General features: G+C 45.0%; 1 protein-coding gene across 1 annotated transcript in view; it reads left to right on the plus strand.

The window, feature by feature from the left end:
• Positions 1-20,307, plus strand: part of NKPD1 (NTPase KAP family P-loop domain containing 1) — a 104,638-nt gene that overhangs the window by 57,552 nt on the left and 26,779 nt on the right. The window contains exon 5 of the mRNA XM_069207736.1: positions 4,537-4,668. Coding sequence (XP_069063837.1) covers positions 4,537-4,668 — 132 coding nt within the window. The remainder of the gene's footprint in view (positions 1-4,536; positions 4,669-20,307) is intronic.

Here is a 20,307-nt window from a genome sequence, read left to right on the forward strand (position 1 = left end):
AAATCAACTATTTCCATGCATCCATCAAGACATTTGAATTTTTCTTCCCCCCACTAACATCTCCTTGAACAATTTCACATGCAAGAACTTAGGGATTCATTTCAATGTGATTATGTAACTGAAGTCCTTTGTTACTTTCACATCCACAGGGAACCAGGTTCTATCTGCTCAACACCTGAAAGACCCGCACCTACTTCCATCACTTTTAATTGTCATGCTCGACTATTTTAATTGCTTACCCGTAGGATTGACGTAATGCGTTGTAGCTCTTCGAAAACATTATCTGCTTTGCCATGCTACTATTTAGTACTTCTCCAGGTCATCATCTACCAAAATATACAAGCATCAAGCATGATGGTTATCTGCCAAATGAGTGCCTCAACAAGTTTTTGGAGTCAATATTTGCTTTATTCGATTTTCATAAAATCATAGAATACAATAAATTACAACATCAGATTATAAATAAAACAATATTACACAAATTAGTTAAAGAACATGTTGTAAAAGGTCATTACAACACAATACAAATAGCGCCTGGCAATATTGCACAAAGTAGAAAGAGCCACACCTTAATAGCTGGTAAATCATAGTTATTTGTTGCAAAAACAATAAAGCAGGGCGAGGTTGTTTAAACTTGTAATAACGTAAAGAAATCAAAATAAAACGTTTCTGAGATACCTTATGAAATTTGCAAAAAAAATATACAGGAAGTGCTTTGGTCGGATAAATCATCACACGGACATTTGGTTAAATGACAAACCAATCATTAGTTTTAGAGAGTGTAACTAATCGATGGGACATATCAAGTCTGTATCGCGTCAGAACGAATCTATGCCAACAGTTGTAAACAGATTTAAGATAAGGTTGCATACCATCCATTACAAGAATCATTTGGTTTTTAACAACACTGGCTTTACCTAATTCCAGAGATAACCTACATTGTTCAAACAGAGATAGACATTCATTTTTTTACTCCCTCCTGCTAATGTGGTGCAACGTATCATGATTGTCAAAATATTCAATACACGTCTTATAGATTTCAACCAAGGGATTTGCAGAGGCAAATTCAACTTAAGACAATCCTTAATGTAGCTGTATTCCCCTACTCCCACCCACACATTTGGCCTTAAACATAGTTCAAATGTAATTCAAAGTTCTTTTGCTGAGCTTAGTGGTAAAGTTTAGTAGCGCTGATGACGTTTTTATGTACTGCAACTTTCTAGTGTCAATGTCCTGCTTTCAAGAACTATGTGCCTCAAACAATATCACCCAAATAAGAAAAAGTGGAAGTAAAACTTAACATCATCAACCTTAAAATCAAGGCAACTCGTAACTTTCTCCCCCAATTTTAGTATGAATAATTTTCCCATATTTACGTTTATTCCCAAATCCTGAAAATAATTAACCAAACAGGTGAGTAACTACTGTAAACCCATGTGGGTATGAGACATAAGCATGGCATCATCAGCATACATCAGGTCTGGGATCATGCGGTGCCCAGTATGAGGGAGGTCCCTGCAATGCTCTGTCAGAACTGTGCCCAAACTGTTAATGTAAGCAAGAATGGCGCAAGTGCCCATCCCTGCCAGACCCTTTTCTCCATGCCGAAAGCACAAGTGCATTCACCCCTGAGTCCATTACATATCCTTGCCCTACTCCTCGTATACATCTCCCTAGGAAAATATATTATCGGTAGGTCTACCCCTAGCTCTGACAATATTTTCCACAATTTGTCAATCAGAACACAATTTAATGCACTTGATCGATCAATAAATGTGAGATACAATTGGCCCTTATTGACTAGGATATACTTCCCAATTAACAGGTTTAAACTGAGTCCCTGTTCAATCGTTTACCAGCCCCAGTGGAAAACATACTGTAGATCTGACAGAATATCATTATTTTCTGCCCACTCTTCTAATCTACTCAATAATATTCTACCTGTACCGTTCACCAGAGAATCAAGTAAGGAGATGGGGTGGTAGCAAGCTGGGTTAGAACGGTCCACCTTCTTATAAATGGGGACTATCAAGGAGTCCGACCATGTATTCAGAATACCTGAGTGGCAGCAGGTCCCTATTACCTTGGTCAGAATCGGTCCCCAAAATGGTATATTAACCTTAAGGAGACGGACGGGGGATACCATCTGGGCCGGGTGCGTTGCCACCCTTACTATCCAAGAGGGACCTATTAACCTCATTCAAGGAGAAAGATAGGCTGCCATGGTTTCATCATAAATCTTCTGCAACCACATGATATGGCCCCAGGGCTCCAAGTTAGGGATAGAATAAATCATTGAAAAGTGGGCCACCCAGTTGGCTATGTTTATCGCAGTCTCCAATTTAGGGGTACTATTATCCCTTCATATGGGGCCATTGATCATTCCCAAGAAAGCTGAGCAGTTTTTATTCTTACTTGCTTCAATTAAGAACTCCTAGGCAGCATTCTTTAGCGCATTTTCCTCTTTTTTAGATGCTAAGTTGTAGCCACGTCGACATGACTTCACTTCAAGGGAGAGATTTGTGAAGGGCTGCTTTAAGTCACTTGTGGGCTTTAAAGCATTCATGATCAAACCAACCTGTGCTGTTATGACTAGTCTGAGGCGTAGACCTATTCTGCCATTCTTTAACACCACTAGAAATACTGAGTAAAGCTTCCTTAATATTAAGGTCACCGGAGGAATCATCAAGGCAAATAACAAAAGCCTCTCTAATATCAATGAGGAAGTTGACCAAGTCAGCTTGAGTCCAGCATAAAGAAATTCCATTACGTGTAGCTATTTCAATATTGTCAATAGTACACCATGTGTGAGTTCTCTCCTCAATCGTCAAAAAATAACATTAACACTCTGAAGGTAATTGTCACTCATTGATATAGAATGAGCAGTGAAGTTAAATAATAGTGCTCCAAAATTATAAGATGAAGGTACATAGTCAATGCCAATATTATTACCCCTACCATTAAATGTACATTTAAATCAGACGTGAAGTGTACACAATTCATTATAAAAAACAAGACCATGCTTAGACTACAGCTTGTTGAACTTTGCTCCGTAGTCATTATAGATAAAGTGGGATTGATCCATTTCATGTATGTCCACCAAACTGCAGACCTTTTTGGATAGATGACATAAATGGACATTAAAATATTCTTCCCAAAGAATAAGAACGTCCTTTCCTTCACAACAGCATATAACTTCAAGATCATGGTCCAAATGAAGTAGTACATTAAGTATATCAAATAATGATGCATTGTTGTAGAAATTAACAATCACAAAACTGAACTTATAAGACATTTCAATCACAATGATTTGATCCTATGGAGAACTAATCACTGCTTTAATGACTGAGGCAGACAGCAGATCGGAATTATAGACAGACAAACCCCCTTTCTCTCTACCTGCCAGAGAAGGTACAGCAGGCAGAAGGCCTGTCCTATAACAATTATTATTCATACAATTAAGCGCCCACGTCTCCTGGAAACATAGAATGGAAAATTTAGAAAGAAAATTGTGCCAGTCCGAGACATAAACCTTGGAGCGTAGCCCTGCCACATTCCAAAATAAAATACTACAATAGGGTTGGCACACAGGCACATCTGCCCTTGAAATTAGAACATAGTGATTGTCTTAGGTAGCCAAATGAGGGAGCACGCAAAAACGTAACGCAATAAAAGGGCCCTTGGGGAAGGTTGAAGTTAACCCATTTCCTGGGCCATGGAATCGTCAACTGAACCCACTTTCTCCTTCATCTTGGTAAGTCACTCGACAACTTCCAATGCAGCCAATGGTGCAGAGCAATTATAAGTTGTGCCCTGAGGGTAAATTTAATATGGCTGTATAGGAGATACACTGGGAGGGGATTTTGACCAACCATTAGAAGCCAGGGCAATAGAAATAGCCGAGTGGAAGAGCAGTAACTTTTTGGGATAAAATATGTGGAGATCAGGTTCTTCGCAGGATGATATCTCTTTATCTAGGTGTCTTAAAGGACATGACTACACAATCATGAGTTACACATCTACGTCTTTAGAGCCATCCGAGGCCAAGACCCACCAGCTGTCCCTCTCTCAATTATTTCCATGTCACACCCTTCTCAGATCACTACACTACAATCTACAACTCCTTAGCTGTACATATGCCTATCTGAGCCCCATCCAGGCTCTGTTAATTTGAAATGCCCTCTGGGATGCCCTTTGTTATCAATTCAGAACCACTTCCTCGTTCATGGGGAGAAAGCAATCTCGTAAAGCGCATCTTTCTAGCCAGGCATGTGAAACACATGATAAACCTCTGTCTCCCACCTCTGTATCTGACCAAAAGGCCAACCCTGAACGCAACTAGCATGTAAATTTTGAAATCACGACGATTATCACAAATACTCTATCTGTCCAAATGGTCAACCATTACTTGCCACAAACACTTAAGTAAACTACCCATGTGTAACTTCAGCTGTACATATTGTCTTAAAGCTATGACTGTAAGTCAATAGGTACAAATATTGACTTGCTCATTTGTTCCCGGACGTCTTTTAACAGGAAAGCAGACAGAAGATGACATTTACTGTGCCTGCCTCTCCAAGTCCCTGTGCCACATCTCCACACCAGTTACTGTGGGTTTCTATGCACCCTTTGGAAGCAGGGTGTACATGCTGCTGGACAGGATAACAAGTAAGTGTGGCTGTATAAAGTAACAAAGTATTAATCATGAGCTCTATTCTTATGGGTCTAATGACAAATTACCAGAGTATAAGAATAGATCACATGGTTCTGTTCTCACAAATGGCGTTATCAATAGCAGTGATTTAATCACATGCTCCTGTACAAATGTCATCAATTATCCATCTTGACGGGTGTCTGGTACGGGGTGGAGTATGCAATACCCTGTATGATTCTGAATGGGTAGGCTTCTTGGGAGCTGTTAGGTAATGGGGGAATCTCGTGCCAGATCCCCTAAACAAGTATCATATTGGGGCTTCTTCAGAATGGTCGGGTAATGAGATCTCCACATGTACAGGTATGTTGGACAGGGTGTCACTAATACTGTTGGCGGTGATTGGGGATTGAAGAGGTGCATAGCATGTGACTGTTTAGAGCCTTCTTGTGGTATGAAGTGGACCTTTTGGGCAAGAATGTAGAGATGCCATGGCTCTCAGGATATCAATAAGGTGTTTCAATATAGGAATTCTTGGCAAGAGACAGTGCAGACTTGTTTAGGATGAAGAGGTGTTTATGGTTCCTAAGGTTGTGAAGTGTACCAGGCAGATATGTAGGCAGAGCAGTTGCAGGTAAGGTCGGAGATCAAAATTCAGAGTGATTTGAGTACCAGGGGGATACATTTACCATTTACTTCGCAAAGTCTGTTGTAAAAGCTGTGGGCGGTGGAAAGCAGCCTTTACCACACAACCGTTATCATGCAATACCTTTACCACGCATCCATTACACTGCATACACCTTTACTATGCATACATTTACCACGCACAATAGATAGTTAGATAGATAGATAGATAGATAGATAGATAGATAGATAGATAGATAGATAGATAGATAGATAGATAGATAGATAGATAGATAGATAATATAGTATTAGGATTAAGGTGGCAACAATATTTTTAGGGTGGGTAGGGGTATTTGGGTGGCAAGTGTGTTTTAAGGGTTTAGAGTCGTAGGGGTATTTGGGTGGCAAGGGTATTTTTAGGGATTAGGGTGGGAAGGAATATTTGGGTGTCAAGAGTATTTTTAGGTTGTAGGGTTAAGAAGGGTATTTGGGTGACAAGGATATTTTTAGGGTGGGTAGGGGTATTTGGCTGGCAAGGGGATTTTTAGGTTTTAGAGTAGATAGGGTTTACAGGTTGGGTCGATAGGGCAATATATATATTTATACATATAGTATATATATATATATATATATAGAGAGAGAGAGAGAGAGAGAGAGAGATATAGATATACACAAATATATATATGTGTGGATGTATATATGTGTGTGTTTGTGTGTGTGTGTATCTCTCTCTCTCTCTCTATATATATATATATATATATATATATATATATATAGATATATAGATAGATAGATAGATAGATAGATAGATAGATAGATAGATAGATAGATAGATAGATAGATAGATAGATAGATACATTTTTTTAACCTACCTGCAAAATTCTTACATTTTTTGTTGTTGTAAAGGCATGCGTGGTAAAGGTATATGCATGGTAAAATTTGGTGCAGTAAGGGCATGTGTGGTAAAGGCATTTGCATTGTAATGGACACGTTGTAAAGGCATGCACGGTGATGGCATTCTTGGTTCCGTCATACAACCGTGGGTACGCTAGATTGCACAGAGCAAGTATGGTTCAATTGAAAACTTTATTAATGTCGGTATAGGAGTGTTAAGGGATACCAACATGGAGAATACTGCAGTAATCCTGTTTATTCAGAGTCAGCATATTGGTTTGCATCTTAGCTGCATGATCGTCCAAATGTTAAGAAGATGGATGGTGGCAGTTGTTGCACTTCCAAAGTTCTGAAAGTCCCTGAAGACTTGGATAATAGGCTAATAGGCTAATCGACTGGACCCTGCCAGTGCGCGGATACCTTCATGGGTGACAAGTTGCACTCTACAAATCTACTGATTGATTGAAGGTGCTGCTTGCCCTTGAGAATGGGTGTGATGGTGCCATATCTTTGCTGGCAAGGGAATTTTCAGCTCTCCTGGTGGCTTGGTCTGGTTGCAGCACATTACAGGGAGGTAGGATGGGCAACCACCGGAAGCATGTTTGCTGAAATGTAACAGGGTAGATCTCAAGACGAGCCCCCAATTCCGAGAGCTGCTGCTGAGACAGCTTTGAAAACCTGTTTTCCTGGAAGTCATGCTTTCATATCCTATCAATAGCCACTAACCAAGCCATCGGCCATTTTCTTTTAGAAGGTGCAATCCAGTAATACCTGCCCTTCCAGTCTCTGTAACCCACTGTGATCTTTTGAAGGCTGCTTAAAACGGCAGAAGATTTTCTGAAGTCGTACAAGGTCTACGGAGGGTCAGAGTTGCAAATTTGGTGCTGATTGGTGACAGCAATAGCCCCTTCCTTTTCCTTATTTCTTTGTTTTGTTTTTATTGAGCACAGCTTGGTAGTAGTGGTGTTAGTGGGCGCAAACCCTTCATGTATCTAAATGCAAATGGCAAAAACAAGTAAGAAGAGCTAACAACCGTTAATATGTAATGTGGCGCTGAACGGGAGATTATGCCCTACTCTCCATAGGCATATTAATGCAACCTGAAAGGTAACACTGTACATTTAATGGCTACAAGAATACCACAGAACTCACAGACAGTCTACAATATATTGTCAACCAGGGTGAGTCCTTAGAAAACTTGAAAGGTTAGATCCCTTTATTGAAGTTTGAATGCATCGGTCTTGCAAGCGTACAATTGTAGAAACACCCCCAGGCACAGCCAACATGTTTTTCGTCACCAGCATGACTTTTTCAAGGCCAATGCGTAACAAATTATATCCGAAGGCAGGATATTCAAGAAGTGATGCAGCAAAATGTAGTGCTAGATTTGGCAAATAATGCCATGAACTGTGAACAAATCATCAGGAGTCAGCGTAGCCCGTGTCTCAATTAGAACAACCGTAGTAAAAGCAGTTGATGTCAATATGGGCTGAACATGTGTTATGACGCCCTGTATCCTATAAGTACATGGGTTTGACAGAGCACAATAACATCTAATGCCAAGTAATTGCAGCAGTTGCCCTCACACCAGCATCCAGTGAAACCCGAAATTCTCAATGGAGGGTGACCATGATAAGTCACGTGCCCAAGGGCCCGTATATTGCAAAACACGGCATCCTCGGTACTCTTTTTATTTGCCTTTTCTCTTATCATCTCTGTTAGAATACAGATTGCTAACCTAATGAGAAGAAAAACATAGTCATGATGTGAGCCGGTACTAAGCTCCTACTAAGTCCAAGAAATCTAAGGCAGAATGTACTAAACACATTTGTTTTTGCAGTCCCCGTGACTCTCAAAATCACATGGTCTGCAAAAGCAAAAGTTTGATGTACGATGCACTAACCCACCTGACGGGCCAGAAAAGCCTTTCTGACTCAATAAGGGAGTTTTGCAACCCCCTGAGAATCTCAGTTAGGTGAGGCACGGCGAGGGAGTTTCTTCCAGACTGCAAGTTCCTGTGATATCAATGGTTTGTGCCTGCAGTTGAGGATACCAATCTTACAAAGTTACCTACGTCTGAAAGGAGGTGGTAACTGATTTGCAAAGGTAAAACTGTCTTCAGGGGAACAGCTTCTCCTTTTGGAATTGTGTCAAACGGCATCTGGAGGATGGTCCAGAAGGCCATTGTATGTACCCCTAAATGCCTTTCCAAACAGGAAACATCTTTTTGAATAACACTTCTTTCTTTAAGGGACACAACTTTCTTTTAAAAATACAAATGCTTTTTTGGGAATGTGAATGCCGGGATGGTGGCAGGCTCTCCCATGCAAGCCATCATCCCCTGATTCGTTACCAATCGTGTAGGGTTTCAATCAGAAAGCTGCTTAATTTTCTTAATTAATATTCATTTGGCAAATCATTTTGTCACTCCTTGCGTATGGGAAATTTGTGATGTGATCTTTTAACACATAGATCGCATTGCAAATTGCATCTCTGTTCGCAAAACCAGTCAGTGTGCAATTTGCACATGCTTGGGTTGTGAACAGGGATAGTACATCAGGCCCCTGGTCCTTTTAGGTAAACTGGTACTTGCAGAAAGGCTATTAACATGAACTTTAAAGAGATTAGGGGCATATTTATACTTTTTGACGCAAAACTGCGCTAACGTAGTTTTGCGTCAAAAAAATTAGCGCCGGCTAACGCCATTCTGAAGCGCCATGCGGGCGCCTTATTTAATCAATGACGTTAGCCGGCGTTAGCCGCCGGCGCTGCCTGGTGTGCGTGGAAAAAAACGACTTACACCAGGCAGCGCCGGCGTAGGGGGATATGGAGCTTGGGCGCCAAAAAATGGGGCAAGTCAGGCTGAGGCAAATTGTTTGCCTCAACCCGATTTGCGCCATTTTTTTCGACTCCCAACCCCCATAGAAATGACTCCTGTCTTAGCAAAGACAGGAGTCATGCCCCCTTGCCCAATGGCCATGCCCAGGGGACTTCTGTCCCCTGGGCATGGTCATTGGGCATAGTGGCATGTAGGGGGGCACAAATCAGGCCCCCCTATGCCACAAAAAAAATATATATATATACTTACCGGAACTTACCTTAATGTCCCTGGCATGGGTCCCTCCAGCCTTGGGTGTCCTCCTGGGGTGGGCAAGGGTAGCACTGGGTGTCCCTGGGGGCATGGGAGGGCACCTCTGGGCTCCTTCCGAGCCCACAGGTCCCTTAACGCCTGCCTTTTCCAGGCGCTAAAAAACGGCGCAAAAGCGGCCGTACGTCATTTTTTTTGACCCGCCCACTCCCGGGCGTGAATTTTGCCCGGGAGTGTAAATACGGCGCACATGCCTCGGAGTCAATTTTTTAGACGGGAACGCCTACTTTGCATCTCATTAACGCAAAGTAGGTGTCCACGCTAAAAAATGACGCAAACTCCATGGACTTTGGCGCTAGACGCGTCTAACGCCAAAGTATAAATATGGAGTTAGTTTTGCGTCGGAATTGCGTAAAAAAAAACGACGCAATTCCGGCACAAACAGAGTATAAATATGGCCCTAGCTGTCGTGAAGATGATATTGGGGTTAACGTTAGAATCTTTTCTGGGTACTGACCCTCAAATGGCGTAAGAGTGGCGTGCCTGGTCCTTTGGATGATCTGGAGATCATTATTAACAAAAGCATGTAGCAGTTTGTAAGAGGACGTTCAAAGTCAACGAATAGAGGCACAAAGCTGGGAGAAAAGCCAGAGAAGATTAAAGGAGACTTCAAAAAACACGCCTGCAACTGCTTAGAAGAAAGAAGTGGGAAGAATATATTCAACAAGATGTTTTTATTATTCAGACAGTATAATGAGATTCCACATTGAGGAGAGATGATTTCTATTTTCAAGTTTTGTTACGCCACCGTTGAAGCCTGTAATCCCTGTCTGGATATGTTAGTTTCCTTATTACAGACCACTTTTGATGCAATGAGTCAGCTGCAATAAAGAACAGATGTAACAGCTCAACTGTAATTAGTTATTACATTTGAGCTCTGACGTCATAATGCGTATTGCTCTCATGTGAGTTATGACGCAATGCTTAATGCTTATGACGCGGCCAGCAGCCAGGATGACAGGCAGGTCTTGCACCTGCATCTGAAACAAGGAAAGCGAGATCTGCCTTTTCCTTTTTCTGATGCGTTCTCCTAAAAAGAAAACATGATCAGTGGAAAGAAGATATTTATGGCAATATGTTTATTTTTTTCCCTGCTATAGGGGTGATAGACTCTCTGCATGTTTTCACACAATCTGAGCCACAGTGTGATTGTAATCTTATTTTTATTAAACTGCTTCTCATATATATATTTTTTAAACTACTAATACATTTTTGGTGTGCTTGATTTCATATATCAGTTTATACTTTATTGTTTTTGTCTGCAAAGAACATGAAATAGAAAAGCACTATATACTTAAGCAGTGTATGAAAAAGATAATGGTGTGACCATGTAATATAAGGAATAAAATACCCTCTTGCTATACGTTAAAAGGGTTTGCAAATCACCTTGGAATTCCACAACCCTATAAGGAAACTCAACTTTGGCTTTGTTCCTATGTATGGTCATGGTACTCATCGGTGACTTGCAATATCCTTATCATGGATAGCAGGGGTACTTTATCTGATATATAATTTGGCATTCTCTTTGGTGCCCCTGGCGTTTCTTTTGCACCACCTGCTTAGAGCTGAAAGGGTCACTGACCAGGACAGGAAGTAAACAGGTGGAGAGGCCTCCTGCTCATCAGCTGTTCAGAGGTCTAACTATTGCTAAACAAATCACAGATGTCTCCAGCCAGTTCATTAACCGCAAAAGTTATCTTGCCGTTATAATTATCGGCTGAAAATTGCTATGCACCCAACAATTTCTACAGCAGGTGCCTTAACCTTGCAAAATATTTTAAATGCAGCCTCTTTGCCACCACTTAAATAAGCCAAAACTTAAAACGTATGGTTGTCTTTTATGTAAATTTCTTTGTGCAGAGTTTTAAAAAAATGAATCTATAAGTTGCCTGTCAGACATTGCTTTTCATGACTACAGTCCTCGTGACTCTACCCACATTCTGCTGCCATGCTTTGACACCCAATGTATGGGTTCCCATAGTAAATCTTTCCTGCACTGTCCTCAGCAGTGCAAAGTAAAAGGTAAGACCTGTTAAGACGTTTCTTTTGTAGGCCTAAATGTATTGTATTTATTTTGAATAATGTTACAGGCCAAGGGTTGTGTTGTTAGTACCCTTGGCCTCAGAATAACTAATGGTATGCCCGGGGGTCACGCGACCTGAATTATTAAATAAAACGGGCAAGGCCGCTGATCGGCAGTTCCGCGCCAGAGGCCTACCAAGCTTGTTCGTGCTTTAGTGAGCGCTCCTCGCCCCCACCCGTCATCCCGGCACGTCCTACCTTTCCCACTGCGTCACTGAGGACTTAACAACTGGTGAAGAGGGACGGTAGTCCCTCACACCCCCCTCAACTGCCTGCGCCTCTGACACGCACTGCTTATCGACTCAGCACCCGCACCCAGAAGGCGGTTCTCCAGCGCCTGCGGTGTGAGGTGACACCCCAGCTACGCCTCCCAGCTCCGGATGGTCAGCAAGGGCAACGTCGATCTTCCTCAATGATGCCACCCGCTCAAGTCTTCCTGTGGTTCTTGCTTCTCACTGGACACCACCTGGTGCTCCCAGGGCCCCAAGCTGTGCACAGTGCCCCGACACTCGAAGGGGGAAGGGGCCCCTCCACCATGTCAATAAAGGGGAAGACCACCTCTCCTGGTGAAGCCCTCATGTAAGCTGTGCCTTGGCCCCGCCCTCGTTGTGCCCTGCCCTACCATGCTCCTTTCGGCCCTGGCCGCCAAAAGAGTGGCACACACAGTCACAGCACCCTCCAACATCTGCAGGACGGTCCATCGGCTACCTAACTGCTGCAAAACGTGGGCGAGATGGCCCACCCCAGGGCTTCTGGTTGCTGTGCAAGACAGCTCTTGCTGCCCCACCCGCTCACTTCCAGGTGAGCAGTTGTACGAGGGGCAACACCACAATACTCCTGCTCCTCTTACATGCCCAATGGTTGAGCACACACCCAGCTCTCCTTCCTGCCAGATTTCATCCATGCAGCCTAGAGACCACAGTAGGGTGCCAATCCTGACCGTTAGACATGACAGCCTTAAGTTGGTCATCCCCCAACTTATTTCCTGCCTTCCTTCATTTTTCTGACACTGTTTTTGCTAGCTTTAGGACTCTGCGCACTTTACCACTTCTGTCCAGTGCTAAAGTGCATATGGTCTCTTCCCTAAACATGGTAACATTGGTTCCTATCCAATTGACATAATAATTTACCTGTAAGTCCCTAGTAAAGTGCACTACATGTGCCCAGGACCTGTACATTAAATGCTACTAGTGGGCCTGCAGCACTGATTGTGCCACTCACATAAGTAGCCCTATACCATGTCTCAGGCCTGCCATTGCAAGGCCTGTGTCTGCAGTTTCACTGCCAGTTCGACTTTGCATTTAAAACTACTTACCAAGGCTTCCCCTTTTACTACATATAAATAACCCCTAAGGTAGGCCCTAAGATACCCATAGAGCAGAGTGCTATGTAAGTAAAAGGCAGGACATGTACGTATGTGTTTTCCATGTCCGGGTAGTGAAAAATTCACCAATTTGTTTTCCACTACTGTGAGGCCTGCTCCTCTCATAGACTAGCATTAGAGTTACCTTCATATACTTTTAAGTGGTAGATTCTGATCTGGAAGGAGTAGCCCTGTCATGTTTACTATTGCCAGAATGTTAATAGAAAATCTTGCGTACTGGTGAAGTTTGATTTAATATTACTATTTTAGAAATGCCACTTTTAGAAAGTGGGCATTTATCTGCACTTATCACCATTTGTGCCTTACAGCCCGGTCTCCAATCCACTTCTGGTCTGTGCTGGTTGACAGCTCCCCTTGTGCATTCCACCCAGACAACCATAAACACAGGACACTCAGTCACATCTGCATTCCTCTACATACTGAATGGGTCTTCCTGGGCAGGAAGGGTGGAGGGGCTCTCTCTTACATTTCAAATGGCAGTGGCCTGCCCTCACTCAAAGGATTGATAACTCTCCACAGGGATCCTGGCAGACAGGACTGGGCTGAAAGCAGAAATTGTGCACTTCAAAACCACTCTTTGGAATTTCCCTCACTTTAAAGGCACTTTTGGGTATGAGTCTCTGACCCCACCAATCAATCAATCAGTTTTGCAAAGTGCAACTGTTCACCTGTGAGGGTCTTAAGGCGCTGATGGTGGGTCTGAGCCTCATTCGTAGAACCAAGTCTTGAGGTTCTTCCTGGATATAGATAGTGATGGGCTCTGTCTGAGGTGCGTGGGCAGGTTGTTCCAGCTCGTTGCTGCAAGGTAGGCAAAAGATGTCTTTGCATCTGGATGAGTGGGATGGTGGCCAGTGCCTGCTGGGAGGAGCACAGGGGTCTGGCGGGGTTATAGAAGGAGATGCAATGGTTCAGGTAGGAAGGTCTGATGTTGTGAAGGGCCTTGTATGTGTGGGTGAGTAGAGTGAAGTTGATTCGCTTCTCCACTGGGAGCCAATTGAGGTTTTTCAGGTTTTGGGAGATGTGTTCCTGGCGAGGGATGTTCAGGACAATTCTGGCTGCAGCGTTTTGGATGAGTTATAGTTTTTTGGTGTTCCTTGCTGTGGTACCGGCGTAGAGTAGAGTGCTTTGCTGTAGTCGAGCTTGCTTGTGACTAAGGCGTGGGTGACTATCTTGCAGCAGTTGTCAGCGATCCATTTGAAGATTTTGCGGAGTTGGCGGAGAATGTGCAGCAGGAAGAGGTGACTGAGTTTACCTGTCGGGTCATCGAGAGGGAAGAGTCGAGCATGATTCCTAGGTTGTGGTCTTGGTCAGTCAGAGTAGGCGAGGCGCTGACCGATGTGGGCCACCAGGAGTCATCCCAGGCTCAAGTGAAGTTTCCGAAGGTGGTGAGCTCAGTCTTATCTGAGTTGAGCTTGAGGCAGCTCTCCCTCATCCAAGCAGCGACAGCTTCCATTCCAGTGTGAAAGTTCCTCTTAGCTTTGTCCGGGTCTTCAGTGAGAGATATGATGAGTTATATGCCATCTGCGTATGACACAATGTTCATTCCGTGGCCTCTGACGATGGCTGCAAGCGGGTTCATGTAGATGTTGAAGAGCGTTGGGCTCAGGAAGGACCCCTGAGGGACTCCGCAGCTGATTTCTGTTGGTTTGGATATGAAGGGTGGGAGCCTGACTCTCTGTGTTCTTCCGGTGAGGAAAGAGCAAACCCATTGTAGGGCTTTGCCATGGATTCCTGTGTTGTGGAGTCTGGTGCATAGGGTGCTGTGAGAGACCGTGTCGAAGGCTGCAGAGAGGTCGAGGAGTATGAGTGCTCTGGTGTGGCCGTGGTCAAGGAATGTGTGTGGATGTCATCGGTGGCTGCAAGAAGAGCTGTCTCCGTGCTGTGGTTTCTGCATAAGCCGGACTGAGAGGTATCTAATGAGTTGCTGTCCTCGATGAATTGTTGCAGCTGTGTGTTTATGGCTTTTTCCAGGACTTTAGCTGGGTAAGGCATCAGAGAGATGGGCCGGAAATTCTTCAGCTCTGATGGGTCTGCTGTGGGTTTCTTCAGGAGCGGGCGGACTTTGGCATGTTTCCAGTCTTCGGGGAAGGAGGCTGTTTCAATAGAGCAGTTCAGCATCTTGCAAAGTTTGGGAGCGATGGATGCACTGGCTCTATGTAGATGTGGGGGGCCAGGGGTCCGTGGGAGCTCTGGAATAAATGCTGTACATGATGATTTCAGTCTCGTCTGTGGTGAGAGTGGACCAGCTGTGGACGGTTTGGGTGGGCTCTGGGGACTAGGTCGGTCATAGGTGCTGGTCAGGTTCTGCAGGAGAAAGCTGTTGTAGATGTCTTTTATCTTACGATGGAAAAAAGTGGCCAGTTTGTCGTAGAGGTCTTGCGACAGGGGGATGTTGGTGGCCTCGGAGGTGTACTGGTGAATTTGTTGATTACCATGAAGAATTCTCTGGTGTTTTGTGGGGAGGCATTGATGCGTTCACGGAGTGCAGCTTTCTTTGCGATCTTGATGCCTTGGTGATGGGTGGTGATGGTGGTCCTGAAGGAGGCAAGGTCTTTAGAAGTTTTGCTGTTTTTCCATTTCTTCTCTAGGCGCCTGCAAGTGGGTTTGGATTATTGGAGTTCGGCAGTGAACCAGCAGGCTTTCCTTGGGATGCGCTTGACCGAAGTCGTTCGTAGGGGGGGGGGGCAAGGAGGTGGTGCATTGGGTGATCCATGAGTTGAGGTTGCGTGCTGCGGTGTTGGAGTCAGTGGGGGGCGGAGCTGGTTTGGCAAGGGTTGTGGCGAGTTGCCCTGGGGACACAGAGGCGGCTGTTGGGTGCAGTGATGGTGAAGTGTAGGCAGTGGTGGTCGGTCCAGTCTGAGGTAGAGGTATTCTTGACGTTATCCTGTTGCTTGCGGTGAAAATTGGGTTGAGTGCGTGTCCCGTGGCATGTGTTGGAGTGGTGATCTGAGGCTGAGGATGGCGAGGTTGTCGAGTAGGGATGTGGTGTTTCAGTCATTGCGGTCCTCAAGGTTGAAATTCAGGTTGTCCAAGAGGAGCTAGTCGATAAATGCGAGGGCGTGAGGGGGCGGCAATTTCTACAATGGCGTAGATGAAGGCTGGGCAGAGGCCGGGCGGTCTGCAGATCAGGGTGCCGCAGAAGGAGGAGTTGTGAGTGGCATGGATCAGGAAGTGTAGGTGTTCCATTGTGGTGCAGTGTTCCTCTGTGTTGACCGTGATGTGGAGTGAGGACTTGTGTACGATGGCCAGTCCTCCGCCCGGGCAGGAGGGCTGGTCCTCCCTTAGGATGTTGTAGCTGTCTGGGATTGCGATGGCTATGTCTTGTCCAGAGGTAGGGATGGTCCAGGTCTCGGTTAGGAATGCAATGTCTGGACGGGCGGAATTGATCAGGTCCCAAAGACCCACCAAATCAGACACTTTTGGATCTACACCTGAACCCTGTCAGATGAGCTGCCTGGCTGCCCAAAGGACTCATCTGGACTGCTTTGCTGAGAAGAACTACTGCCATGCTTTTGCCCTGCTGCCTTCTGGCCTCTGTCTGTGCTGGAAGGACTCTGCCTTCCCCAAAATTGCTCTTCAAGGGCTTGGATTGAGTTTGCTAGTTTTTCGACTTAAGTAATGCAAGGAATGACTTCAGCAACACCAGCCCCTACACCACAGCCTGCTCCTGCTCCATGGACATCGCAGAACTCAACGACCACGGCCTGCAACTCAAGTCCGACGTTGCCGCAATGACTCTGATGTAGATTCATCACGTCTTGACCAACTGGATTCATCGACCCTAAGGTCACAAAGAACTGACGCCTTGCCACCAATGCCACACCAGCTCCCTCTGCAAATGGACGGAACCAACGCCTCGACTTCCCTGCCTCGCAGTATGGAACTGACGCCTCACCTCCCCAGATGCCGTAAGGGACTGATGTTGCACCAGCTCCAGCAATGCTTCATCACATGACTCTGTCTTTCTTTCTTTGTTGCCAAAAGTACTGTGCCTGGAGGTCCGTGAGTCACCGTGACTGGCGCCTGGGGTGTCAGATTATTTGGAACGACTCGTCAACGACTCCGTTACAGCCCCAGTTGGAGCTATTAAGTTTATAGGCACTTTTGGGGGATTTAATCTTTAAAAATTCACAACTTGGCTTGAGTATATTAGATTTTCATCATTTTTAACTTATTTTATTCAGATAAATATCAATTTTTCTAAACTTGTGTGGTGTATTTTTGTGTTGTTTCCACTGTGTTACTGTATGAGTTATTGCACAAATACTTTACACATTGCCTTCTAAGTTAAGCCTGCCTGCTCTGTGCCAAGTTACCAGAGGGTGAGCACATGATAATTTGGGTTGTGTTGTAATTTACCCTGACTCGAACTGTGGTCCCTTGTTTGACAAGGGTGTATATCTCTGCCAACTAGAGACCCAATTTCTAACACTGACCATAGAACCTTTCATCATATCCAGCGCCACCTCATCTTAAGCCACAAAGTGGGCAATTTTGGTCGACCAGCTCGAAACATACTTCGCAGCATTGGGACTAGAAGCAGATGTGCACTAACCTATGCTCCTACATCTAGGCGGTGTGACCATACACATTTTCCAAGACTGTGGGTGAAGCTGGCCTGTCCTACGCCTATGCTACGCTCAAGGCCACCCTGACAGTGCACTTTGAGCCCCTAGCTAACCTGGATTACGAGCGGTTCCTTCTTCATCAGGTCCGAAAAATGTGAGAAGAGTCTAAAGATAAATTCTACACCAGGCTTGTGGAACTTACAAGCACCTGCACCCTGTCAGATGAGCAAAGTGAAATCCAAGTTCAATTAATATGGGAATGTTCCTCTGCAAAGCCATGAGAGCATATACTTGAGGTCCCCTGAATGCTGGGCAGATCGAAAGAACTAACCAAGTCAAGGACGGCCCATATGAAAGCAGTCCTCCAGCATCCCATAAAGACAGAGCCCATCAACTAAGTTACCAGTGCCACATCGCCTCACGGTAGGCATGATTGCATGAGAACGTAAAAACTCAACAGGCCGTGCTGATAGGGCACGGTGCCACCCCGTACACTGGAGACTGCTTGACCAAAAGGAAGAAATGCTTTGCATGTGAAAAGATGAACCACTACGCCAAGGCCTGAGGATCGGCACCGAAAGGTGCCAAGAAGAAAGAAGCCAACTGGGTGGAAACAGAATCAGTGCTAGCAAATTACGACAACATGGATGATGATGATGCAGAGGGAACAGTACAAGTCATCCATGCAGTCAAACCAACCCAGAAACGAGTCCGCTATGCCCCCGCACTGCCAAGTCACAGTAGAAGGCAGCAGCTCACGGCCCTTGTGGACACAGGAGCACCAATCAACATACTACCTCTAGCGCTTATTCAGAAGATTGCCTCCCCAACAGTGCTTCCCCCCTCACTACCACCAGAGTGTACGCTTTTGGCACTACCAGATGCCTACCCCTTCGCTGGCGCTTTCACAGCTCTAATTGGACACTAAGGCTAGTCTACAGGGATGAAAAGGGATGCCACTCGGTCTGGGTCAGACATGCTCATCAGCGACCACACGGCCAAAACGCCTTGAGCTGGTATAATTTGAATTTGGGATCCATGTCAGCGCAGTTGACTCTCTCCTCAGTGAATTGAAACACATAGTCAAAAGGAGCAGCTGCCTGAAAGACCAAGTTGTTCACCTACACATAGTCTGTGCAACCGGTTGCCCTGTGCCACCGAAAGGTAGCTTTTCACCTTCTACTAAAGGGGGAGGCTGAACTACAGAAGTGTAAAGCAGCAGACATCATTGAGAAAGTAGAGGGGCCAACACCCTGGGTGTCACCCATCGTGGTGACCTGAAAAGCAAAGCATCAGGGAGAAGTGTGGATATGTGTTGATATGCAACCCCTGAACACTGCCATAAAGTGGGAAAGGCACACAACCCCAACCGTTAATGACATGATAGGACAGCTCTCAGACTTCTAATAGTTCTCAAAATGGACCTGAGGTCAGGCTACCATCAGATCCCCCGGCACCCCATTCCTGCCATGTGACTATGTTCTCTAGCAACCTCGGGCTGAGGCAATATAAATGCCTCAAATCCAGCCTTTCTAGTGCTGCTGAGGTGTTCCAGGACATTATCAGAGGAGATTTAGCAGGACTCCAGGGAGTTGTAAATGCCAGTGATGACATTCTGGTCCATTCACCCACCATCGAGAAACAGACTGAGAGCCTTGTTCAACCTCCTCCGACACTATGGGCTCACCCTACACAAAAAGAAATGTGCATTTCTTAAAGAAGAAAATTGGCTACTGCTTTTCCACCAGTGGAGTCAGCCAGTTGCACTAGTGTCGACCACCGTCACTGATGTCAGAAGTTTTCTAAGCATGGTAACCCTGTGTGGCTGCTTCATGCCGAACCTCACCCAACTCACTGGGCCACTATGTCACCTCAACAAAGCATCAACCCCCCGGCAATAGGGTGCCAAACAAGAACAATCCTTCCAGAACACTAAGCAGGTGCCGTCAGACAATACCACCCTTGCATATTTTGACATGAGCAGACACTGCTGTCAGTAGATGCCATCTCCAATGGCTTTGGGTCAGTCCTGTCCCTGAAACAACAATTTAGGGGATTTGGGTGCCGACTGCATATGCTAGATGCAACTGACCCCTATCAAGTAAAGCTATTCCCACATCAAAAAAGAGGCCATCGTAATTCATTAGGGATGTCAGCATTTCCACATTTACCTGTGTGGTCATCTGTTCACAGTAAACACCATCACAAACCACTGGTCCCATTGTTCAAAGCCCCTGCGTCAAAGCCTCCACCCCACATCAAAGTGGATACTCCAACTAAAAGAATACCACTTCTCAGTGGAGTACAAACCAGGAGCTTACAATTCCGCAGACTATCTGTCTTGGAACACCTTACCAGTCACTTCTTAAGATGAAAAGGAAGCAGCCGACACAAAGTAGTATGTGAAGATGGTCGTAGAACTATCATGTCCGATCCCCATATCCTTAACACACTTTATAAAGGCCACCAAAGCTGACGATTGCCTCCAACTGGCCATGGCAGTAACCCAGTTGGTGAAGCGGAACTCCATCACTGCCGAGGTAGCGCGAAGATGGGTGAAGCTCAACACACGCTAATATCCTTGCACAATGTGAGGGATGAACTTACAGTCCCAGCAGACGGGTGTCCCAGTGTGGTGACAAATTGAGGCCTCCCTTCTTCAGAGCGAACTAACTCTCACTGTATTTTACTCCAGCAAGGGGGCCTTGGGCAGAGTAGACAACCCAATTATACAGCAGATGATGCAGATTTTGAGGTTAACACATAAACGATTCCGGGTGGAGCTCTTGAAACACTTGCCGGCACCTACCTGGAATAATACGGCCATTAGCATCCAACTGGAGTTGTTGGCAGAGGGACGTATTCTCAAGGTAGGACGTCTCCTTGAGGAAGATAATTCTTATAAATCATTCTAAGATTGACGTCTAGAGTTTGGTATACTTCATGGCTATATGGG

Source organism: Pleurodeles waltl, chromosome 9, assembly GCF_031143425.1.
Source record: "Pleurodeles waltl isolate 20211129_DDA chromosome 9, aPleWal1.hap1.20221129, whole genome shotgun sequence".
NCBI lineage: Eukaryota > Metazoa > Chordata > Amphibia > Caudata > Salamandridae > Pleurodeles > Pleurodeles waltl.